Source organism: Schistocerca cancellata, chromosome 2 (assembly GCF_023864275.1).
Source record: "Schistocerca cancellata isolate TAMUIC-IGC-003103 chromosome 2, iqSchCanc2.1, whole genome shotgun sequence".
NCBI classification, from domain to species: domain Eukaryota; kingdom Metazoa; phylum Arthropoda; class Insecta; order Orthoptera; family Acrididae; genus Schistocerca; species Schistocerca cancellata.
In genome coordinates this window covers 689,750,922-689,777,717 of record NC_064627.1, presented here as the reverse complement: position 1 = coordinate 689,777,717, position 26,796 = coordinate 689,750,922, and the positions used below count along the sequence as shown (strand labels likewise).

At 41.8% G+C, this 26,796-nt stretch overlaps 2 protein-coding genes across 2 annotated transcripts in view; one reads left to right on the top strand and one right to left on the bottom strand.

Annotated features, from left to right (window-relative positions):
* The window catches only part of LOC126162439 (phosphoribosyl pyrophosphate synthase-associated protein 2), a 146,025-nt gene extending 144,136 nt beyond the window's left edge, over positions 1–1,889 (top strand). The window contains exon 9 of the mRNA XM_049918950.1: positions 1,632–1,889. The gene's annotated coding sequence lies outside the window, so the exon portion shown is untranslated. The remainder of the gene's footprint in view (positions 1–1,631) is intronic.
* LOC126162440 (uncharacterized) overlaps positions 1–26,796 on the bottom strand; it is an 88,406-nt gene that overhangs the window by 27,636 nt on the left and 33,974 nt on the right. Inside the window, exon 2 of the mRNA XM_049918951.1 lies at positions 5,996–6,148. Coding sequence (XP_049774908.1) covers positions 5,996–6,148 — 153 coding nt within the window. The remainder of the gene's footprint in view (positions 1–5,995; positions 6,149–26,796) is intronic.

Below are 26,796 nucleotides of genomic sequence, written 5' to 3'. Positions count from 1 at the left end.
ACAATCCCCTAGCCACAGATCTGTACGTGACTTGCAGGTGTGGAGCAGTACCCATGCATAAGCTCAAATGAACATACTTTTGGAAGTATGTCACCATCTAATGATTATGGAAAATTGATCTTAGAGTAAGATATGCTGAAACACAGGCAATTTCAGATATTTTTCCCTGACAAAAGTACATTGAATCCAGTGGTATTTATTAGGAGATTTATTCGAGTGTTACCACGAGCATAGTCAGACTGACAAAAGATTGAATAAGTAGCAGGATACATCCAAGGAGATGGAAGTTTATGTGTAATGGATGTGATAGATAAGTGCAGAACATATGAAGAATTTCTAGACTTGGGGATTAATTCAAATTAAGTTTAAGTTGTAAGATTAGTGAATTTCATTAATTTGACTTTCTTTAGTAGTAGAAATTGGTAGTGCTATTAAGTAGTGTAATGATTTCTTTTTCACTTTTTAACTGTGGCCAAACCACTGCTAGTTCAGTTATAATTATGTATGTAGAATTTACATGTTTCCTTTTCAGAAATTAATTTTCAGCTATATTATATATGTATAATGCTTAAGACAATAATACTGATGAAGCCAAAGATTTACAGAATTATAAAATAAGCAGTTATGCTTGTTAATTTTATTGCTAGAAAATATAAGTACCCAAGTAATTTTGGGACAATAAATCGCTCAACATTATGGATATAAGTCAGGTCAAGGAGTAGTTCTTATGGTATTGGCCCTAATAAAGACCATGGGTGTGCATGTCATATTATTGTGGTTGGCTTGACTTTGAATATGTGGTCTCAACCTTTTCATGTAATGTAATCTGATAAACTAATGGTGGCTGAACTTGGTTATGTTAGATTCAGATGCAGGCTCAAAAGGATTATTAAATGAGTACTGCTTGACTGCTTAACCTAATGGAATTTGACAAAAGCCAATGAAGTAATTGGTGTTGTAATAATAACAAAATGGACAAGCAAAGTAAGTACATATGAATGTTGTTACCTTTTCCAAAAAGTTGATTAAGAACTGAAGTGTATTTGTGAGTGCCTGAGGACAGCTTGTGACTGTTGATAGGGTACGAGCAATATGAATTAGTGAACAGAAAGTTTCTAGTAGTTAAGTCATGTTGGGATTAATACACAATGGATACTACTGACTGGAAATGATACCTACGCTGACATAAAACAAGTGTTCTACATGTTTGCACAACAATCCACTAACCCCATTCATTCAGAGACAAGAGCGTAATGGGTAAGAGGTCAAAATGTTGTACTTTTCATTTTTATTTCTTGTCCACCATATCCCGTTCCTGATCCCGATGCAAGACCATAATCACCTGGTTCAACGCACGAGCCAACCCAATCCTGATCCATCGACAACCTCACCCAGGTTGCAGTGCTGAGGCGAACAGACACGTTTCAACATCAACCAGATCCTGCATCACCTAGCTTCTCTGTGAGAATAACATCTTTGTTCAAAAGATTAAAATTAAGAATTATGAGCTACATTGAGATTTAATATTCAAGGATCAAATTTACATGTAATTGTAACATCTAATAATGACTGAAAATGATTAATCATTAATGAAAGATGAATGTAACTTACACTGGATGATCTTATTACAGGTTTTCCATGGTTTTCCTCAGAGTCTTAGCTCAGATGGTCAGAAATCTTAAAGTGCCCTGGACATACCAATTGGCAATTGTAAAAGATGATTGGTAATTACATTCCAACCCGAGAGGAGAAGTAGGGCAGAACTTGCTAAAAAAAATTAAGTAAGATACATGCTATTTTTGATGAGAGCATCTTACTAATACAACTTTCCTTAAATTGCTGTTCAAAATAAAAGTTGTAGCTAGTGCAGAGTTGGTCTGTAAAAAGTTGTACACAATATTTTCACTCCCACGAGGGCTCATATAATATTCTGGCCAAATCTGTGCCAGTCTGAGATATTTTATTTGTTTATCTTTTCAAAGCCAGCCCAGTTAGCTGACAGGTCTATGAACCTTCAATTGTTAAAACTAAAATTGGTAAAAAATGTCAAGTCAGCACTTTTGCCTGTGGGAGATGCATTTACTTTGAAAAATAGAGTTGATCACCGGCATGCAGTTGGCTATAGTAAAAATTTTGCAATCAAAGAAAGGGCTCACTGTAGAGGAGTGTAAATGTATGGACCTATGCATACCAGATGCATATAACTGTTGAGCACCATTTTGTAAAAAATAAACTGGTACAGAGTTGTATACAGAAAGAGAGAGAGAGAGAGAGAGAGAGAGAGAGAGAGAGAGAGAGAGAGAGATCTGAGATTTTATCATCGTAAACCTATGTGAGAATATATGGAAATTCTAAAAAAGGTAATTCAGTTGACCTCAATTATTTTCTGAACTGAATTTTGAGGAAGTAAATTGCATGAAGCTTCTATGGGAACTTCAGACATTTGGTTGATGAAGTTTTCTGGTGGATCTGCAAGCACAGTCAAGAGAATTTAGAAGTGTTTCTTGTTATTAATAGAAATCTGTGAATGGCTGTGCATCATATAACCAAATGTGCACTGAGTTGTACAGAATCAGTGTCCAAGGATCCAATACAAGTTCCTATTTATGAACAGTAAACGTTTTAAAGGCAACTGGAGGATATCGGCAGTTGCCTCTGCTCTACAAGATCAATGAGATTTCATCACTGCAGATTTAATATTCTTTTTAGTTTAAAGTTTTATTGCTAGACATATTTGGTGAAGACTGAATGGTATATGCCCATGTTCTGTAAGACTGGAGGTACAACAAGAACAGTAATTTGTGCTCTAGAAATTAAGACTTGCGAGCATTAGCAAGACAGTTTTTGCTTATTCATGATACAAACTTTTTTAGCGTACAGCAGTAGACACAGATTCAGACACTGGTGCATCTCTATTAGCTTCAAGCTATAATTACTTCAAGTTCAATTGTTTTCTTTTATTGATTAATTGCACTTTCAGTACAATATAGCCACACATACCTACAACAATATACACAAACATAATAAGAGATATACTGTAACTAAAACCAAAAACTCCAAGCAAATAATAGTCTCAGAACAGCACAAAACCTCTTCTGTTGTCACAGCTGTCAGTTACTTGATATCCATAAGAGCAAAACCAACAATTTGACCTTCAGAAGTAGCTCCTCAGACAAATGATGACATTGTTTATATCACTGTAAACAATGTTGTGCAGTCACTCTGAGAGCCAATGGTTTCTGGACAGCTTCATGCCGGTGAAAACTGACTCATATTGATTCTCTATGGATAATTCTACCATCTATCCTACAACAGAAATCTTATGCAACAGCTGATAATTCTTATCTGACAACTGGTTCATACAATACACTTTACATTTCAATGATTAATAAATAAGCGATGATTCATGAACTTGGGCACAGAGTCTATAATTTGGTATCAGTACATGCTGTAATAGGATGGAATCCTTTACATTTCAGTGATTAATAAATAAGCAATGAGCCATGAACTTGGACACAGAATCTAAAATTTGGTATCAGTACAAGCTGTAATAGGATGGAATCCAGAAGATGGCTTTCTGCCATAGATGTTAAGCATTATGAGGAATTTACTAGCTTAGTCCCCAGCCACCACAAGAGAAAAAGATCTGAATTAGAGACAACCACTCACCTATAGCTGACTGATGTATGGCACATGGAAACATGCAACATAAACAGTATCTTACTAGTTTTTGAGCTTTTGCCCTTTCTCTAGTAGAAGTATCCAAATTCATGCACACAACAACACAGACACCAAAATGCACACACCCATGGCCATGGTGAGACTGACTGTTGATTTTTGATAGCAGCTGCAAGGGCAGAAGGAGGTGGGGAGGGGGTGAGGAATGATGCACGGGGTGAGGAATGATGCGAAAGGTGAGGAGCAGGTAGTGGGATAGTGTGAGGCAGCTCTTTATCAGGCGACTTAGTGGTGATGATGATGATGATGATGATTGGTTTGTGAGGCACTCAACTGTACTGTTATCAGCACCCGTACAAATTCTCATTTTTCCTCAGTCCAGTCCCACACTTTCATGAATGATAATGAAATGATGAGGACAACAAAAAAACCAGTCATCTTGAGGTGACTTAGTGGCTTCAGAACAAACTGAAAGGAGTTTAGAGGATAGAGCATATCAGAGGTAGAGAGAGGGAGAGCATAGGGAGGGGAGGAAAGGAGAGGAAGGTGGAGGTGACAGGGAGAGACAGGGAAGAACGGAGAAAGGGAGAGAGGTGTACTGGAGAGACAAGTCCCACCTGTGTATTTCAGTGAAACTTGTGCTGGGAGTATCCACATGGCTTGCATAATGAAGCAGCTGTTGAAGTTATTTGTCTTGTGCTGCAGATCATGTCCAGAACTGAATGGTCAAGTGTATGGTTTGCCACAGTTTGGCAGTGGACATTCATGTGAGTAGACAGTTCATTAACTGTCGTACTAACATAAAACACTGTACAGAAACCATAGCATAGCTGATACAGAACTTGGAGAACTTGGCTACTTTCAAATGATGCTTTTTATAGAGAAGATGAATGTGACTGGAAAGTGCTAGGAGATGGTGAGTAGGTTATGAGTGAGATCTTGCACCTGGGTCAATGATAAGGGAATGACATAAGGATTGCAGGATTGGATTCCAGTTCTTCTCCCAATGATGCACCACATGGGTCATTCACATGTTGCTGACCCAGGTGCATGACCAATAACCCATCCACCACCTCCTACCACATTCCAGTCACACTCATCCCCTACTCTATAAAAAGCAGGGCATCACGTGAAAGTAGCCAAATTCTGTATCAGCTGTGCTGTGGTTTCTGTACTCACATGAACGGCCACTACCAAACTGTGGCAAACGATATACTTGACCATTCAGTTACAAACATGCTGTGGCCCACAACACTAAATACTTCAAAAGATGCATCAGTATGCAAGCCATTTGGATGCTCCTTTCCAGCACAAGTTCCTCTGAAATTCACAAGTGGGACCTGTTTCTCCAGCATATCCTTTGCTCCTGCAATCAACTGGTCTGAACCTCCACTAGCCTGTTTCCCACTGCCTCACCTTATTTTTTCCCTTCCCTCTTCTGTATATGCCACTTCTTCCTGTCCACATCATGTACTGCCTTCTCCCATCACTCTTCCTCCCACCTCCTTCAGGGGGGCATTCTCTCTCTCTCTCTCTCTCTCTCTCTCTTCCGCCCTCCATTTAATCCTCCCTCCTTCCCCTCTCACTCTCATTTTTGAGCCCTTTTACTTTCACTCTTCCATCTCTATAATTCTTTTCATCTCCACCTTCCATTCCTTTTTCCCTCTCTCCCTTCCCCTCCCTGCCCACCGGCTCCCTCATTCTATATGTCTTATATCCTCTGGCCTCTTAACTCCTTCTGTCTTGTTGTGCAGCCATTGAGTCATCTGTCAAATGACCTACCTTTCTCTATCCTATATCCCCTCCTTGTCTCATACATCATTTTCTACCTCCTCTCCACCTCCATCAGATAACTGCTTGCACTAATCAGTCTTTCCATGGGAGTATATGTTTGGATGTCTGTATGGTTGTGTGAGTGGATGTGTGTACTTTTACAAGAATAAGAGCAAGAGCTCAAAAACTAGTATGAATACTATACTCTGTTACATGTTTCTATGCTCCATGCATCAGTTTGCTATGAATGAGTTGTCACCTTTCTCTTATTTTATGCATGTCTCGGCAACTAAGATTGACCGAGGAGTGATTTCAACCTTTTATCAGAATGAAGAATTATTTTAGTAAAGAAAATTAAAAAGTGCATGCTCTAATGACAATTCTGTATAGATTATATGTGTGCAGTGGGTCATATGGTAGAGCATCGCCTGTGAATGGAAGATGTTGAGATTGTGTTCCAGGCCATCACAAAGTGCAAATAACTGGCAGGTTTTCCTCAATGTGCCCTATTGCTACTTCTATGTACACTTGATTGGTCACTCACCGTTGTGTTGTCTGGTAGATCCTTCTGTATAATGAGAGATCCATCTAAGTAGGAACATTCTTTACTTAACTTCACGACATCCATCTCTGGAATCTTTACATAATCTCCTGCAGTTTTGCTGTCCATTTCTTCAATGTAAAAGAAATATTCTCTCTGGAACATACACCAACTGATATTTCAACTGTGAAAACAACTGAAACTGAATAATATGTGTGACACATAAAAAGTCAGAATTACACTATGAAGTTCTCATGTAATTTTAGTTCATTCACTTTGAAATTTAAAACAGAATTTTATTTAGAGTTTCATTGATGCATGATGTGAATGTATCACTAGCACACAGAATATGACACGTTTGTAAATGGAACTAAACATTTTTAAATACAGAACATAGTTTGATAGTCATATTCCTATGTATGCCTAAAGCAATAATTTGATGAATAATGTTATACAGATGATAAGAAATTAGGGTCAATAACAGTTACATACATTTACTATGCAGTAATCTTGGCACATAAAATTACAAACAGACAGAGTAACTAGTTTACGTTCAGGAGGCAAAATTCCAGTGCTGCCATAGACATATTTAAAAGCAAAAACACTAGTCCTAGCTTTTGGAACTATTAGTTCCTTCCCTGGGGAGGAAAGAAGGATGGGGTGTGGAAGTTCAAAAAGGAGCAGTAGATCACTCACATCCTAGGGTGAAAGGATCTCAACCGTTGTCTGACAACAAGCTTTGAAGAGTCATTTCTGGTTGAGACTGTGTGTGCATTCTGCCAAGAATGGTTGTCAGCACGGGATGTTGCCTGTAGAATTAGTATACATCATGTTGACTTCATTTGACCATACAGCCTCTCTTCTGATACACAGAACACTGAAAATCTGCTTTGTAATGTTGCCTGGTAGTCAGTAACACCAGCTGACAGTCACTGCCTACAAATTATGCCTAATAGGTACGCCAAAGGAGACTGCAACAGAACAGCAAGCTGCCCGTTTGGAAGCAATTGGTAAGGCAATGTTGATAAGGCATCAATCATCTCCACTTGATCAATGTCACTTCTAGACATCCATTACAAACAATGGCACAACCCTCACCCCCCCCCCCCCCCCCACACACACACACACTCCCGGCACAGTTGTGTGAGAAGAAGGTGGGCAAGGGAACACTTGGAATGGAATCTCAATCAATATTGTTGGTTTCTCCTCACCAATCAGTTCAGGCTTTATCTGATTATTGTCATAGAAGAATGTGGAAGTGACCCTACATCACTGCACTGCATGTTGTCCAACAGATTCAGCAGGTAGGTGGGTCGATCATGTTTCATGCCATTAATGTGAACAGGTGTTGGATGCTTCACATCTTTATTGAAGGTAATTTGAGGGCTACACAGTATCAGGACAGAATACAGTATACTGTGTAGTCTTACAGGCTACAGTCCTGCAATGGGTTTAGCTTTCAAGATAATAAACCATAAGCACACTGTGCCCACCTGATGAATACTGCTGTCCTCTATGAAGCAGAAATCAGCTGAACAGAATGACCTGCAATATCTGCTGAGGTGCACCTGATTGACCATACTTGTGGCCAGTTAAAACATACAGTGCATCACCGGAGGAATCCTCTTCATACACTGGATGACCTCAGGAGGGCCACCATTGAAGAATGGAACAGACTGGGACAGAAATGTCTTGACCATCTCTCAGACAGCATGCCAAGGAAGATCAAAGAATGTTACACTGCTCAAGGTGGAGTGGGTGGAGTGACACCCACCATCGGGGAAGGAGGGAGAGCTGCCCTCCCCTGTCCCTCACTGGGAATGCTCTTGCTGTCCAGTGCAAAAAAAGAAAAAAAAAGATCATCTTTCCAAGAACTTATGAAATGCCATATCAAGATGAATTGGAGTGCTACTAGAAGTCAGCCCATTGATACTGCACAAGTAGGTCAACAGCAGTGCTAACATAATACCACAAAGTGGGTGTACTGTAAACCCACGAAGAGAGAGACTTGTCACATAAAGTTCCAGCACACAGAGCAGTGAGCCCTGTTCAGAAAATACTACAAAGGACTGCAGCCTGCCTGCACAGTGTCCTTTATGACAAGTGAGTTGCAAGAAGCATGTCTCCCATTACATGCTCTGGTTACACTGGCAATGACACTAATGACACAAGAGTGCCCGCTGGAACAGCGCAGCCCAGTCTCTTCTGCATCACTGTGTTTGCACTCTGTCTCATCTTCAATGGATACTAAATCTTAATTGTCTTTCTTTCTTTCTAGCAATTGCATAAATCTAGGAATATTTTAAGAACAGAGAATATTACTGTATAATCCAGGTATGCTTAAACTCACAAGACACCATTCTGGCTCAGTACTTGTGAGAGTTCATGCACAGGACTTCTGATGCTGTGATGCACTGCAGCCTTTGTAACAAGATATGAATATTGCACTATATTCAGACTGCAGTTTGAAGTGAGCTCTTGTAGTGAGCACTTCCTCATTTATCCAGAGCAGTGCAGTAAATCTCGTTATATTTTTTAAAAGTATTGTCACAGTGTTTGTGTATGTTTGTCTGCCGTTTGGATTTTTGTCAGCCAAATACCATTTCACAGCTGCTCTCTGCAATGCACCATGAGTAAAGACATATACAGAGAAGGAGGAAATCCACCCGTGTCATAGAATATGGACTCTGACCAAGGTACTGTTACCACAGCAGTTGCCAGAGCACTTTATGCTGCCAGAAGTCATCATGAGGATTTACTAAAAGTGAAAGTCCAGCAAGTAATTGAAAACAGGAAACAAGCCAGTGAGGTAGACAGTCAACTTGTTGTTGAGGAAAATGGCCTCACTAGCAGCACAACACAAGGTGTTTCCATTCAGAAGAATTCTTTACAAGCTGATGGAAAGAATTACAGTGGTGCTATTAGTACAACTGCTAATGAAACACATTCTCTAATTAAAAACAACAGATATAAACCAACTTTGTCACTTTGTTTATGCTGAAAGTAAATTAGACAGTGTTAGCAAATTGCATCAGATATCTGTTGGGAAATTAATACAAGTGAATCATCCTGAAAATAAAGGTAAAATTATTAATATTAACTCTGGATCAAAATTGAAGTAACAAATGCAATCACAGCCAACCAGTAAATGCAGTCAGATTTATTTGCAAAGCACAACTCAGTTTGTTTCATATCTACTCACGCAGTGCATAAGCAAGGTGTTATTCAAGGAGTAAATTTAGAATTTTATGAACACGAAATACTTTATGAAACTGAATCAGCTGTTGAAGTAGAGATTCTCCAAGAAAATACTTGGTGAAGGGGAACCAACTATTGTTAAAGACCAAACATAACATCTGATTCACATTTGCTTCACAAGCAAATTTATCTGCATGTGACTGAGTGTAAAGTATATCCAAATTTCCACTTGTCCATCAGTGTTACAAATGCCTCCGGTGCAGACACATCAGCCACCAGTAGCATAGACTCAACTGCTGTAGTAAATGTCATGGCTGACATCCATCAGTTAACTGTTTTTCTACTAATTTAAAATGTTTACATCGTGGGGAAGATCACTACACTGTGGATAAGAACTGCCCTGTCTTGCTCAGGAAGCATAAAGAGAACAAGTTTGTTATACTCAACAATATAACATTCAAAGATGGCACAGTCACACTTAGTGCAAATCACAGGAGGTCTTCTGACTGACAATAATTATAGAATAAATTCAGTTCTTGAGCTCAGTTTGATATTTTTGACATACAGGGTTACATCTCATTCCCTCCTCTTTGACAGCCTGTTCATCAGCAAGGATGTTTCTGTTCTCCCACTGATACCTCAAAGACCTTCCCTCTCAGATCCATGCACAGAAAATGTTTACCAGTCGACCCAACTCCCAGAAGCATCTAACAAAAATAAAGCACTAGGACTTCAGCTTACAGACCCAAAATTCTATTTGGTGACCAGTAAATTGGCAGTTTAGTAGACTTAATGGATTCCAGTCTCAGGTAGTTTGACACTGTTCATTGACCTGGCAGTATATGTTGGAAGCCCTAATGTCCTTCAGGTCAACCCCCAGTCACTCGGACAAATGGTGGCAGCAATCAATTCATAGAAAATATTTGCAGCCAGTAATAACAATTGTGGGGCCACATCCTGTCAGCCTGGAAGTATCAAATGGTTAATACTGGGCCTGAAAGCCTCTATTGCGTGATCAGTTGTGGCACAGTTATTTACCAGAGCAGAGTTAGAAACCACAGATTCAAGGAACAGAATTGTAAGCATTATTTTGGATTATGGTTTACAGGATACTGTAGTGAATCACTCAGTCATAGCCAATAGAGAATGTGTGGTAATAAAGAGAGTTCCACAAATGAAATATATCTGCAACTTACAGTTCCAAAATGGATTTGTAATATCTCTGCTCTCGATAATGTAAGCAAGAATGAAAATAACACTGGATCTAGTAATATCCCTGCCACACTACCTGACCTCTAACCAAGTGACCAAAGAAAAGTCAGAACTGGAAGGCCAATCAAAAAGAGCAATGTTCCCCCCACATGCAGGTTTATATTAGTAAATGTTGTTTATGGTACACATCACCCTTGCTACAGTTTCTTATAATTAAAGGTTGAGTAAAATGTTCAGAAGATACTAAGATCAATAATAATGATGTTACATACTGCATGAAATTAGTATGGCTGTGTGGTTGGAGATGCTGAGTTATGGATCTGAAGGATGCTGCTTTGTATTCTGTTGTATGCTAATATTTTTTTCAGCATTGTTACAAGGACCAGCATTCACATTTGTATTAAACCTTGTGCAAATCTAACATGCCATATTTGGTGGTTTTCGTATTCATACTTGTGTGTTATGAAAATGTGCAGCTTCAGTGGTACACCACATTCAATACCTCTCCAAATTTGCCTCATTTCTTAGTCCAATTTTTTCTGCCAAAGTGTCAGGAAATGTACATAGACATGAAAAAAAAAGGAAGAAAGATTAGGGTTTAACATCTTGTCAACATAAGGTCATTAGAGACGGATGCAAGCTTGAAATGTTTCCGCGATGGGGAAGGAAATTGACCATACCCTTTCAAAGAGAGTATCCTGGCATTTACCTGGTAGGGAAATTGCAGAAAACCTAAATCTGGATGGCTAGATGGGATTTCACCCATCGTCCTCCCATACAAAAATTGTGACCTGTGAAATTTGTGAAAGGTTTCCCTCCACTTCTGTTTCAAAACAGTTCTTTGCTTTTGGACTGTGTAGCTAAACACTGTGCCACTGCATTCGGTGATGAAATGTGTGAATATGAATGTTGACACTGAACTGCAGTTCCAGTTTAGCACTGCACATATGTAGGTTAACACTTATTGCTTGCTTCTCATTACAACTGAGGCTCAAATTTAAAAATGGAGAAGTAATTACTGAAAACCAACATAACCTGAAGAAAGGCTGATATTAACATTCTGGTTATGAGCAACTGGAGACATTTACATCAGTGATTGTTTTGCATTTCACTAGCTTCTGTATATGTCATAATTTCTAATGTCTACAGTGACATATGCAAGGTGCTACAAGGATTTTATTATACACAGAAGATAATGGCAGTAAAATATGATTACTGAAATGTGAACTATACGTACAATCTGGCACATATGTTACTTGATAAAATCTGCTATATAGTTTGTTAGAGGGCAGACAGTGTGATCCTGGGTGAACTGTTTTTATTTCTCATCAAATGTCACTAACATAATAGTGATACAACAGCCATTTATTTATGAAGGGCATTTAATAAGTAATGCAACACATTTTTTATGAAAGCAAGTTTGTTTTATTCCGGATTCCATATACCAATCATTCCCCATTCATTTGTCCACAAAACCCTATTTTTTAACATAATCTCCTTTCAATATGATGGCCTTATGACACCTTACTGGGATGGCCTGTAGGCCTGCATGGTTCCACATGCTGGTTGATGTTGAAGCCAATGTCTTACTGCATCAATAATCTCACTATCATCCACGTACTGCTTTCCGTGGAGTGCATCCTGCATTGGGCCAAACAGATGGAAGCAGGAACGTGCAAGATCCAGGCTGTAGTGTGATTGAGAAAGAATGATCCAGTAACGTTTTGTGATCTCCTCTTGGATGTGCAGAATTACATGAAGCCTTGCATTGTTATAGAGAAGGAGAAGCTGTTTGCATTTTTGTGGAGATGAACATGCTGAAGTTCTTTCTTCAGTTTCCTGAGGGCAGGACAATACATTTCTGAGTTTACTGTTGCACCATAAGCAAGGACATCAAACAGGATAACTCTTTCAGAGTCCCAGAAGCCTGTCACCATGACTTTACTGGGTGAGGGTGCAGCTTTGAACTTTTTCTTTGGAGGAGAGATGGTGTGACCCCACACCATGGATTACCATTTTGTTTCCGGTTAAAAGTGATGAATCTATGTTTTATCACCTGTGATGATGGTTGACAAAAAGTTATCATAATCACCCTAGTAACATGCAAACAATTCTGCGCAGATGGTCCGTGATTGCCCTTTATGGTCTTCTATTAGGCGGCTTGGAACCCAGCTGGCACATACCTTTGAATACCCCAATCAGTGAATGAGTGTGTCAACACTACCAACAGAGATGTCAAGTTGAGCAGTGAGGTGTTTGGTTGTGGTCCATCGATCACCTTGAATGAGTGTGTGCACACATTCCAACATTGCAGGAGTCACATCTGTGTGCAGCCAGCTGGCACGTCCTGTTGCAATGATGACAGATGCCTCACCCAACAATTCACTGTGCTTTTGTTCACTGCCAGGTTTCCATAGGCATTCTGCAAGCACTCTGGTTTTCCACCAAAACAAGCTGAATGACTGTTCTCTGCTCAGAACACATCTCCGTTATAGATGCCGTTTTGAAGGCTATGTATAGCACTGCTACACATCAGAACTCTATGAAACTATAGAGGCTGAAGTGGGAATGAGCAGATCATTCACAGATTTTTGATTTTAATCTTCACAATAGATATGTGGGATCTTCATTCTAGCAGGATGTGACTAAATGATGAAACAGTATCAATATAGATGATGTATAATCTCAAAACAAATATTAGTGATGTTTGTTATATCTTTAGTGTTTAAGCAATCTAGTCTTGGGTTGCCATGTAGTTAGATCGTTGTGTGTTTGTTACTTCTGTTACCCGTGAAAAAACAGTATTCATAATGTATAACCAGGTAGAGCTTCATTTCACATGAGCCCTGCTACAGATTAACCACAGTGGTGACCCGTTTCTGTGCAACAGTTCATTTGTTTGTTTTGGATTTGTGCAACACTCAAGTGCTCATTCAGCAATGGATACACTATGTGAACATCCGTTTTTACAACAATTTGTGCAGAACAGTGTGATGACTAGTGTTAAACTGAACATTTACATGCCTATTGGTCACAATCAGATGGAACTAAAACACTTAAGTGGTGTCAGGATGCAGTGTACAAAGCTGCTGATGGTGGTTGCACATGGGAACAATACGTGTATCAGCAAACCTCACCTGGTGAATTCCAATTCATTGATCTTGGTGTTAAAGACCATTGGAATGACTACATACTTGAATACATACAACGACCATGTAAGTGTCCTGCTCAGTCCTCCTGTGCTGCTGTCATTCCAGATGAGCCCATTCATGCCACAAAAGGTGTGCTCAGCTGGATGAATCCCATGTCATGTACCCCAGGTTTCCTTCCATGCTGCACTTCCTCCACAGACTCTACACGCACTGCATGAACAGGATTTTGGTGAAGTGATATTTAATCTGGGTTCTACTTCTGAACTACCTACTTTTTTGGCAGATCCCCCAGAGACTTGGTTTCAGATGGTCGAGCTCACTTTGCAGTGTTATGGTACATGGAAATTTGTAATCTTGGTGTGCAACCTCTCTAGTCACACTCACATCATCAGTGTTACCTACTGAGAAATTTTAAGCAATGAAGATGGCATTTCTTCAACATCTGATTGTGACACCAGAACAACAACTGGACAAGTCATATTTGAAGAAACAATTGATAGCTACACACTGTTACAATCTTGGAGACTACTAAGAGAATCCATCTCACGAGATATTGTGGTGGACAGCACATTGTGGGCAGTTTGGATGTTTAAACCACCTCTCATTCAGTCAACATTAATCATGAGAGAACATGATAGTACAGAGAACAGGTTATGTCTGGTTGACAGGTTACACATGCAGCAATGCTAGGAAGCTGCAGTCACATCCCACAGGGCTCAGTGCACACTACTCACAAACATGAATATTGTATGGACTCTGCTGACTGAGCAGTCCTGAGCACTGTTGATGATGGACGATGTGGGTCCACTGCCCTTTGTCCTACATCTGTCCCATCCTAAGCTGACTTCAGAACTTTGAACACTGTGACTTTGACATACTCGCATATGCACTGCTATCACGCACACTTCAGAGAGAAGATGTGCAACAGCTTACTTTCATGCAATGACCCAAACTTCAGAGGTGGCTCATGATAGGGCCACACTCAACCAAGAAGTCACCTCCTTGGTCAGGCTAAAAGCCAGACAAGTGTAACGCCACCTCAAGAATAGGAAAAGAGACTATAAGTCCTTGGCCACAATACTGGTCATTATTTCTCTATTGACTCAGGCTCCTTGGTGAGCACCTTACCAGATACTTCAGGCCCTTCACAGCACAGCATGTTGGAAGCACTATTGCATGAAGAAAATGACACTCCTGTTAAATATCATGGAACTGTAGAGCAAAGCTTAGACATCAGCCATAGCGAAAACCGCACACAGCAATTTTTTATTGCAAGCCAATTTCAAAAGTTATTTCATCCCTGCTCCTGTCAGTTGGACTAGCCCACAAAACATGGTATGGAGAGAAAGTTTATGGCTGTTTTGGGCGACCTCTAGTTCTATTACATCTTTGTCAGCAGCTGGACTCTTGCAATGAAGATGTGGAACCTGAGCAAGCTGTAGCCCAAGATCTCTGCAGCATGACATAGAAATTCCAGGATGCTAGACAGGAACTTCTGAATTCGTGCACAGCAAATACAGAACTGAAAAAGAAACTACAAAAGGACTTGAGCAGTGCTCAGAACCACATAGCCCTCTTACAATAACAGCAACAACAGTGTCAGTGACAACAGTACAATCTACAACAGCAACAACTGCAGCACCTATACCATGAGATGTGGCTATCTGATGCAAAACAGGAGGCCAAGGTAAGTCCAGTGCATGATAATTTAAGTGTACATTCCACTCCTCTGTGAGTGATGAGTGATACTACCAAGCAATGCGTAAAACTGGCTAGACGCGGTGTGAACGATGAGACAGTGCACTGTATCATTATGGCTGGGGTCACCAATCCATTATGAGGCTCAGCCTCTGGACTCAGACAAATTGCATAAATCTAAGCATATTACAGATGAGCTACTCAACACTGAGATTGTGATACCACCGGACAGTGCCTGGGCTTGGCCTATACATTTGGTACCAAAGATGGACTGCTTTCATAAAAAGTGTGACTATCATTTGCTAAATGCACAAATATTACCACACAGGTACTCCATTCCAAACATTCTGGCGGTTTCAATGCCTTAGCAGGGGCATCTGTCTTCAGCTTAATCAACTGTGAGAACGCATATCTCCAGATACTCATGGCTGAGGAAGATGTGCCAAACAATTGTTGTTACTCCATTTGGCTTGTACGAGTTCCTTTTCATACCTTATAGCCTAAAAAAATCCACACAGACATTGCAACATTTTACTGATAAAATTTTAAAACATTTTTCTTTTTGTCATTCATACCTTGACAACATTTTGATTTTTTCATCATCTCTGGCAGAACATGAGGTGCATCTCCACTCTGTGTTTGACACAATTGATCATCATAGCATTGAGATCAATGAGGACAAGTGCCAAGTACACCAGGAGGAAATCACATTTCCAGGACACATGCGTAATGACTGTGAGGTCAGGCCAATCACAGAAAAAACAGCACTGATTCACATTCTACTTCATCCACCAACCTACCATGAAATAATGTGATTTTTGAGAACAATCAACTATTATAGGTGATGCCTACCATAGGCTGCAACAACTCTAGCTCCTCTCACAGCCGCAATGGTAGGCAAAAACAAACACAGTAGGCAAATGCTGATGTTGGCTACATCGAACTGTGCTTCCAGCAGGCTCTGACTTTAGTACATAATGTAAGTGATGCTCCCTTATCTGTCAATACTGATGTGAGCAATATGCCTGTAGGTCCAATGCTCTAATTAGTTAATAGGGTGCAACAACCATTACAGTTATTTTCTCAGGAATTTATGGAGTTGCAGAGAAAATGGTCTGCATTTGACAAAGAACTATTAGCAGTGTACGAGACAGTACATCATTTCGAAACAGAAGTGGAGGGACACCTTTCGCAAATTTCACAGATCACAATTTTTGCCATTTGGACTGTGTAAGTCAGTTTACAACTGACATGCAGCACATTAAAGGAGCTGATAATATGCATGAACCAAGATGACTTTGTGTCAGTCCAGGAGATGGACAGAGAAAATCAAAGTAGTTTTGTGGAACACCTTCACCAGCCTTTGGTTCCTGGATTGGACAGACAAGTCTAGTGTGACATTTCATGAGAGAAAGTTCAACCATTGGTTCCACTACAAATGAGAAGTTTTATGTTTAATAATCTCCACAACCTGTCACACCCAGGAATCTGCCCTATGACCAAACCTGTAGAGGACCACCTTGTTTGGCTGGATGCGAAGTGTGGCCACAAGTTGTGGACTTGTGACTGCACTGCCACCAATGCTACAAAACAGGAAGTTTTGCTAGCACAGAGCTTGGCCACTATGACATTCTGGTGGGTAGGTGACAGCATGTATGCTTGGAATTTGTTAGCCTGCTGCCTGATTCTGGTGGGTACAGGTCTATTTTGTCAGCTGTAGATCGTGTCGTGTGGTGGGTTGAGTCAGTCCCTGTACTTGTCATTAGGGCTGAGATGATGTCTAAGGCATTTGTTCATGTATGAATCACATGGTCTGGTTGTCCTGTTGCCCTAATGACAGACAAAAGTATGCAGTTTGAGTTGGCACTGTTCAAAGAATTGTGCAGCCTCTGTGGAGTACAACATTTTCGCACCATCACTTTCCATCCACAGAGCAGTGGACTGGTGGAATGGTGGCACTGTGTCTTAAGGAGTCACTGGTGTGCCTTGCAGATAATGGTTAAAGGGTGCTTCTTGGTGTTCACAGTGCTTTCAAAAAGAACTTTCAGGCTTCACTGGCAGAGATTCTACATAGTGAAACATTGAACCTCCCAATGGCATTCTTCGACCCTGTGGCATTACCTGACACAGATGAACTGCTGGCAATGATTCAACAAGTCAGACAACGTGTCCCCAACATCAGGACATCTTTCCTGCAGCATCACAGATTTTCTGAAGGCTTTTTTGCACAAAGACATGGTGATGTGCGAGTATGTGATGACGTTATATGGACATCACTTCAGTCACCTTACTCTAGTCCTTACAAGGTCCTGCGGGAGTGTGACGATACATTTGATATCATCCTCCATGACAATGAGACCATGGTTTCAATATACAGAATCAAGCTCGGCAGCCAGGACTATGACACGGTTAACAGCACTGCTGATTGATTGCACACCCTACGCTCCTATCTCTACCAGACTCAGTGTTTACATCGCTGCAGTCATGCTGAAGCTGCTATCTCCATTTATCTTCCAACCTCTAGCATTTCATCCTGTAGTAGTAGCAGCTCTTATGCCTTCCCCAGTGCTCTGCAGTACTGGGAAAGCGGGTTCTATAGGAACTTCACTCTAACAGGACATGAAGAATGACAAAACAGTATCGATACAGACAATATGTAACCTCAGAGCAAAGAATAGTGACGTCTGTTATATCTTTATTGTTTAAGCAGTCTGGTCTTGGGCTAACATGTGGTTAGGAGCTCATGTGTGTGTTGTTTATTTAATAGCAACAACACAGTATTCACAGCATATACCCAGTTAATGCTTCATTCTGCACAAGTCCTGCTACAGAATGCCCACAGATATGTATTTGTACTTGTTTGCTTCCATGGAAACAAATTATGCTTTACCTCTGTAATAAGATGATTTCCGAAGTTTGAGTTTATTCATTCTGTTTCCACCTGGAGCAAGCATCTAATGAATTTACTGTCTTTCTCACGTCCTCAGAAGGATGCTTGAGTGATTCGGCAGTTTTCTACCACTCAGATTTCTTTTCCTTCAGAATCTGTGCTGTGGATGCGTGTTTCATTGAACGTAGAAGCATGTATTGTATCTATATTCTTCTATCAACAATATAACATTCTCTGCAGCCCATTCCATCACTCAGGGAACTCTACATCTACATCTGTATCTATACTCTCCAAACCACTGTGAGATGCATGGCAGAGAGTATGTCCCATTGTACTAGTCATTACGATTTCTTCGCATTCCATTCATGTATAGAGTGGGGGAAGAACGATTGTTTGAATGTCTGTGTGCATGCTGTAATTATTCTAATCTTATCCTCATGATCCCAATGTGAGTGATACATAGTGGGTTGTAGTATATTCATAGAATCATCATTTAAAGCCAGTTCTTGAAACTTTGTTAGCCGACTTCCTTGGTACACTTTACGTCTATGTTCAAGAGTCTGCCAGTTTAGTTTCTTCAGTATACCTGTGATATGTTCCAAAAAAGATGGTTCAAATGGCTCTGAGCACTATGGGACTTAACCTCTGAGGTCATCAGTCCCCTAGAACTTAAAACTACTTAAACCTAACTAACCTAAGGACAGCACACACGTCCATGACCGAGACAGGATTCGAACCTGCGACCGTAGCGGTCACGCGGTTCCAGACTGTAGCATCTAGAACCGCACGGCCACCCCGGCTGGTGATATGTTCCCACAGATCAAACAAATCTGTGACCATTTGTGATGCCCTTCTCTGTATACATTCAGCATACCCTGCTAGCCATATATAGTATGTGCTCCACACACTTGAGCAATATTCTAGAACTGGTTGCATGAGTGATTTTTTAGTGATCTCCTTTGTAGACTGATAGCACTTCCCCAGTATTCTGTCAATAAACCAAAATCTACTTCTTACTTAATCCACGACTGAGCCTATGTGATCATTCCATTTCATATCCCTACAAAGTGTTTCATCCAGGTATTTGTACGAGCTGGCTCAATCCAGCCACAAATTTAACTTGATACCCCATGTGCTCTTACTTTTGACAATACATGCAGGTGTGGTAATGAGTCAAATACTTTTCAGAAATCAAGAAATCTACCTGCCTGCCTTGATCCAAAGCTTTCAGAATGCAATGTGAGATAAGTATGAGTTGGGTTTCAAAAGATCGATGTTTTCAGTATCTATGCTGGTTGGCATGGAGGAGATCATTCTGTTCAAGATACCTCATTATGTTTGAGCTCAGCATATGTTTTAAGATTCTACAACAAACTAATGTCAAGAATACTGTGTGGTAGTTTTGTGGATCACTTCTGCCACCCTTATTGTAGATGGTTGTGAACAGTGCTTTCTTCCAAAAACTGGGCACGCTTCTTTGTTCAAGGGATCTACAACGGATTATAGTTAGAAGAGTGGGTAACTCAGTTGCAAATTTAGTATAGAATCTGATAGAGATTACAGTGGGCCCTGGAGCTTTGCTCAGTTTTAACAATTTCAGCTGTTTTTCAACACCACTGATGCTAACACTTATTTCATTCATGTTTTCAGTGGTATAAGGATTAAATGGGGGCAGTTCTCGTGGGTTTTCCTTTGTAAAGGAACACATGAAAATGGAGTTAAGCATTTTAGCTTTTACTTCGCTACCTTCAAGTTCAGTTCCTGTCACATTCCCTGGGGACGAGATGTTAACTTTGATGCCACTAATGGCCTTTACATATGACAAGAATTTCTTTGAGTTTTGTGAAAGATCATTTGACAATATTCTGCTATGGCAGTCATTGAAAGCTTCACTTTAGAAAGCAAGACGTGTTTCATTCAGGTTCTCCCTATCTAAACCCCATGCTTTGTTTTACACATGTTATGCAGTAATCTCTGTTTCTTTAGAAGTTTCCTTAGAGCACTTGTACAACATGAGTGGTCCCCCCCCCCCTCCCCATTATAAACTGTGCTACTGGATACATATCTATCCAGTGCATGATCAATTATTCTTTTACATCTTGAGCCATATTCCCACTACATGCTCCTGCCCTGTGCTGAAACTTTCAGTTTCCTCATTGAGATATGACACTACTAACTTTTTGTCTACTTTATTGAACATATATATCTTTCTTTCTGTTTCAGTTGTCCTTTGTATGTTGGTGATCATTGTTACCGCAACTGCATCATGGTCACTGATACCAGTTTCAACATGGACATTCTCAAAGCAGTGAGCTCTGTATATTTATCTTGCTGCTTGTTCGAGGCAGGATTCGAACCTGCAACTGCAGCGGTCGCGCGTTCCAGACTGTAGCGCCTAGAACTGCTCGGCCACTCCGGCCGGCCACTGATATCAGTTTCGATGTGGATACCCTCAAAGAGGTCAGGTCTGTTTGTTGCCAGATCCAATTATCATTTTATGCCCACCCTTGATACTGATTCTTACCCAGACAGTCTCATATGCAGGTTCAATTTCTGTCTCGGTGGATTTGAATTTCTTGTTTACTGCGATAATACCCCACCTCAATTTCTCATTTGCCTTTCTTTTCGACATACACTTAAAATTTCCCCAAAAATCTCACTGCTTTCAATACGGGTTTCTACCAGCTTTCTGTACCAAGTATTATGTGAGCTTCACTGCTTTTGATAAGCACTTTAAACTCTGGCACTTTGTTACCAATGTTTTGGCATTTAACCATTAGGATCTTCATATTCTCACCTGCAGGAGGTACTTCTTTTGATCTTACACTGATACTTCACAGTTTCCTACAGCTATCATTATCTGGATTGTATTGAGAATTGTCAGCAGCTTTTGATGTGTAGTGCACACCTGAACCATTTGGTGGGACCCTACAGAGCTCAACCATGTGGTGCAAATCCAGGAAGCTGCTGCCTAGCTTGTCACAGAACCTTTGAAGTCTCTGGTACAGTCCTTCTACTCGGCTCAGATCCAAAAGCCCACAACAGTTCTGGGGCAATGCTGTAAATTGTGAGCTATGTTGAAACACCACATGCAAGACTGGTCTTCTCAATTTCCTCTGCCAGTCACTGGATTGACCCTTGTATGACCTCAGAGCCCAGATGACAGGCATCATTTGTTCCAATGTGTGTCACAGTGTGCATTTAATTGCACTCTGTTTCCTCAATGGCTGCCAGAATAGCCTCTTTAACATGTTGAATGAGGCCCCCAGGCGTACACAATGCATACACCTAGTGTATTTTCCTGTTCATTGCAGCCGTTTCCTTATGGGTACCATCATTTGTCCTACATCTGAACTGCTGATGATTAACAGATTCCTGCCTTTTTGTGTTTGCCTCCTCTTAGAACTCGACAAAACAGGTTTCCCAAAATAGATAAAACGAATCCCACTAGCTCAGTTTCAGTTTCAATGAAAGACAGCACCTCAAACTTATTGGTTAGAGAGCTCGATACCTGAGTCCTTCCTGGTCCCCATCCACCCTGTACAGGCTGTCTAGCACTACCATTAAACCGCCATTTGCAGTCAAGCGGACGACTAATGACAGATCCTGTGCTTTCCACAGACAAGACACAATCCACAGGAGCAGATAATACTTGAGGTACACTTGGTACCTGCACCACAGGAAACATGACTGTAAGCAGTTCTTCCAACACAGAAGCAGGCAGCAGCTGCCAATCGTTTGACAGCAGTCAGAGCGATTTACAACTGTTTACGAACGTCAACCAACGCAATCTATGTTCAGAAAAAGCATTCACAGTGGGGCTGCAGTTTAGCTGGTGCCATGTATTACAGGACACTGAACAAATAACTTTAAATTGAGCACACGTATTATCTTTTAATCTCTTGAGCTACCCCTCAGGGAACGTCTCACACCAGACGAGTGTAACCCCTATGTTTGCGTGGTAGAGTAATGGTGTTGTATGCGTACGTGGAGAACTTGTTCGCGCAGCAATCGCCGACATAGTGTAACTGAGGCGGAATAAGGGGAACCAGCCCGCATTCACTGAGACAGATGGAAAACCACCTAAAAACCATCCATAGACTGGCCGGTTCACCGGACCTCGACGCAAATCCGCCGGGCGGATTCGTGCCGGGGACCAGGCGCTCCTTCCCAGTCCTGAAAGCCGTGCGTTAGACCGCACGGCCAACCAGGCGGGCACCTAAGCAATTACTTCTCACATCTTTTATGAGACACCCAGTATAAGCAGAAAGCGCCGGTTTGTTTTCCATTACAAGCAAAATTATTTTTAAATCGGAATTTTACGTGTTCATTCGATAGAGTGTTTCTAAATTATCTAGTCCGATATTTGTTATATTATTATGTACTAACACGGACAGTAAAACGCGAAGAATAAAGCACAATACTGCTGTGATTCAGTAGCGCTATATGCTTAGCGGTAACAGTCGCCGCTAAAGTACGAATTATTGTTCATATTTTACTGTCCCTGTTGATACTTTGTGGTAAAAAAATATCGCACTAGACTAATCTGGGGTCTCTCTAACGAATGGGCACATAAAATTCCGCTATAAAAATCATTTTGTTGGTAAAGGGAAGCAAACCGACGCTTTCTATTGACACTTGAAAGTCGTGATGGGCATTGAGCAGTGTTGGTTTGGGCTGACAGTGGGTGACGTATACATATGGGGTTGGGGGATGGGGGGCGCTATTCCTTCGTTTCCTTCGTCAGTCGACTCGACTGACTCGAGTTATCGAGTAGTCGTACTTTCCTATGTAGCACGCGCGTCCGCGCATCGTATTTTAAATGTTTCTGTCTGGCACATAGATAGCTAACACATACCTACGAGAAAATTAGCGGCCATTCTAGTGATCTCGATACGTTATTCTGTCTGGCTTTTGTTCGAGAAAAGTCGCGAATATTCTACTGTTTTGTGATTAATAAGAGACTAATGGGAGAGATTCTTCAATACAAGTAAACGAGCATAAACGCCCTTAATGATCGTAATTCTGTTATGCAAGCGTTGTTTGTTTGTCCTAGATCTGTCTATCCTACTTTGCACACGTTGTACAAAATATCTGCTTGTCTACCTGCGTATACTGCTACAGCAGAAAGAAGTTTTTCAACATTGCGGCGTACAAAGGCATGGCTGATGTCGAAAGACTCGAAATTGTAGCCTGTATCATGGTACGCAGTCATGCTCATGAAAAGGAAATTGGCTACCTTACGACCACCCGATATACGTCGAAACCTTTACAGCACGCTTCAGGTGTTTCAGTAGTCTCTCTTCAGAATGTTAAGTCGAAAGACCAAAAATTGCGCCCTATGTAATATGCATCAGGCTTGTACCTAGATTCTCGTACATTATCACTGATGGGGAAACCACGAAGCTCGGATTCGTTAACTGAACTGAATCGTGAACTGCGCATACGTGAAAGAGAGAACGGTTTTGAATGTTATCTCAGGTTTTTCGTCCCAACTCAGTTTGAAGTCGATTCACGCGTATTTTCAAATCGGTTAACTAGGTCTGTCTTAAAGCGGAGTCGGCTCATCGCTAGATGTTGCTATACCCCGTGTAATTTCCGTGCTTGCAAAAAGCCTAAGAGTCCAGAGGTGCCATGCACGTTCTAGAAATCCTTCTCATTTCTTCCACATCTCTGTTGTAGGAGTAGGTAAATACTTGGGCTGTAGAACAGTCCATATTGCCTGGCACACTTCTTTCACAATTTCTGAGACTGTTGAACGTCCTAACCGAGATAGAACGAATAGATATGTTAACCATCAAAGATATGTTTGTTTAAATTCAATGACAATGTTATCAATACAATGAAACAAAACAATCTATTTAGTAGAAAGTTCTCTCTAGCGGGACATACGGAACTAGATGTTACCATCGTTTGCTGTATTCGTATAAACTGCAGATAAATTTATCACTCCACTCGTAACTACATTGAGAGATAGCACTTTCTTCCGCCGAACCTTTCATATGATACAGCAAAACTGAAATTGAATAATTTATATGACTTCTGTATGAAGCACAAAGAGGCCGCAAATGGTAAATCTTACCTCAAATAAGCCGGCCGGGGTGGACGTGCGGTTCAGGTTCGAATCCTGCCTCGGGCATGGATGTGTGTAATGTCTTTAGGTTAGTTAGGTTTAATTAGTTCTAAGTTCTAGGCGACTGATGACCTCAGAAGTTGAGTCGCATAGTGCTCAGAGCCATTTTTTTTACCTCAAATAAATGGCTAGTCTTTGCCTTGTATCAATTGGCTTTCTCCAGTTCGTTGTGCACTTCTCGGTGCTCCCTTTTACCAAGAGATGCAGTTCCTCGAAATATTTTCGCGACGTACGAAAATATTTGAAGAACCTGTCTTCGTCAGTCTCTAGTTCAATACACAGACGATGGTATTCTCCTAAGCTTTCTGTCTTGCTATTAATGTCGTGCATCCAACCTCTCCTCTTCTTGGTGCCATTTCGTATCGCTAATGCGAGGAGGAGTTCTTCCTTGTCCGAGCTACTCATTTCTGCACTTAATAAACGAAAAATGAACTCGCACAAAGATAACGTGCCCGCGTGAAGCTTCCAAATCGTCTAACGCCAAGACAATCGCGCTACGCGTGCAAGCTTAATAATGGGGTTCGGCCCCTTCCACAGTGTAACAACTGACGCAGCGTCAGTCGCTGCGACCGGCAGGCTGGTGCCTGTGTGGCGTCCCTGGCCGCCGACGTCGCAGCAGCAGGCCGGATTCTGTCTGGCCAGGCCTTAAGAAAGCACGGCTAACCGGGCGGGCCGTATTACTGGTAGTCATTCTCTTCAAAAATAGTGGAAAGACAAATATAAAGTGGATGCTATACGACGAAAAACGTGATAAAGCATTTTGTTTTGTATGTAAGGAAATGAGTTCCTCTAGTGGCTTTTTTGCGAAGAAAACTCAACAAGACTAAGGTTTGATAACAGCCATCATTGAGGTCCGGTTTTCTTCTGGAAACAAAGCGACAGAAACGTTTACTTGTAACGAAAAGCTGAATTGCAACCGTCTTGTAGTAAGAAAAGAGCGACTGAGAAAATGTGTGAACGTGCAGCTTTTAATGTCTAAGGGTAAGGAGAGAGGAATGAAGTCTGCAAGAGCAGCTCTGTTCAGAATGTTGTCATCGCTACGTTATCTCGTGATGCAGTGGTTAGCAATCCGTGGTCGCATATACGAAAATTCTAACTGTAGCGGATTGCTACAGTCAGATGCTGAAAATACACTCCTGGAAATTGAAATAAGAACACCGTGAATTCATTGTCCCAGGAAGGGGAAACTTTATTGACACATTCCTGGGGTCAGATACATCACATGATCACACTGACAGAACCACAGGCACATAGACACAGGCAACAGAGCATGCACAATGTCGGCACTAGTACAGTGTATATCCACCTTTCGCAGCAATGCAGGCTGCTATTCTCCCATGGAGACGATCGTAGAGATGCTGGATGTAGTCCTGTGGAACGGCTTGCCATGCCATTTCCACCTGGCGCCTCAGTTGGACCAGCGTTCGTGCTGGACCTGCAGACCGCGTGAGACGACGCTTCATCCAGTCCCAAACATGCTCAATGGGGGACAGATCCGGAGATCTTGCTGGCCAGGGTAGTTGACTTACACCTTCTAGAGCACGTTGGGTGGCACGGGATACATGCGGACGTGCATTGTCCTGTTGGAACAGCAAGTTCCATTGCCGGTCTAGGAATGGTAGAACGATGGGTTCGATGACGGTTTGGATGTACCGTGCACTATTCAGTGTCCCCTCGACGATCACCAGTGGTGTACGGCCAGTGTAGGAGATCGCTCCCCACACCATGATGCCGGGTGTTGGCCCTGTGTGCCTCGGTCGTATGCAGTCCTGATTGTGGCGCTCACCTGCACGGCGCCAAACACGCATACGACCATCATTGGCACCAAGGCAGAAGCGACTCTCATCGCTGAAGACGACACGTCTCCATTCGTCCCTCCATTCACGCCTGTCGCGACACCACTGGAGGCGGGCTGCACGATGTTGGGGCGTGAGCGGAAGACGGCCTAACGGTGTGCGGGACCGTAGCCCAGCTTCATGGAGACGGTTGCGAATGGTCCTCGCCGATACCCCAGGAGCAACGGTGTCCCTAATTTGCTGGGAAGTGGCGGTGCGGTCCCCTACGGCACTGCGTAGGATCCTACGGTCTTGGCGTGCATCCGTGCGTCGCTGCGGTCCGGTCCCAGGTCGACGGGCACGTGCACCTTCCGCCGACCACTGGCGACAACATCGATGTACTGTGGAGACCTCACGCCCCACGTGTTGAGCAATTCGGCGGTACGTCCACCCGGCCTCCCGCATGCCCACTATACGCCCTCGCTCAAAGTCCGTCAACTGCACATACGGTTCACGTCCACGCTGTCGCGGCATGCTACCAGTGTTAAAGACTGCGATGGAGCTCCGTATGCCACGGCAAACTGGCTGACACTGACGGCGGCGGTGCACAAATGCTGCGCAGCTAGCGCCATTCGACGGCCAACACCGCGGTTCCTGGTGTGTCTGCTGTGCCGTGCGTGTGATCATTGCTTGTACAGCCCTCTCGCAGTGTCCGGAGCAAGTATGGTGGGTCTGACACACCGGTG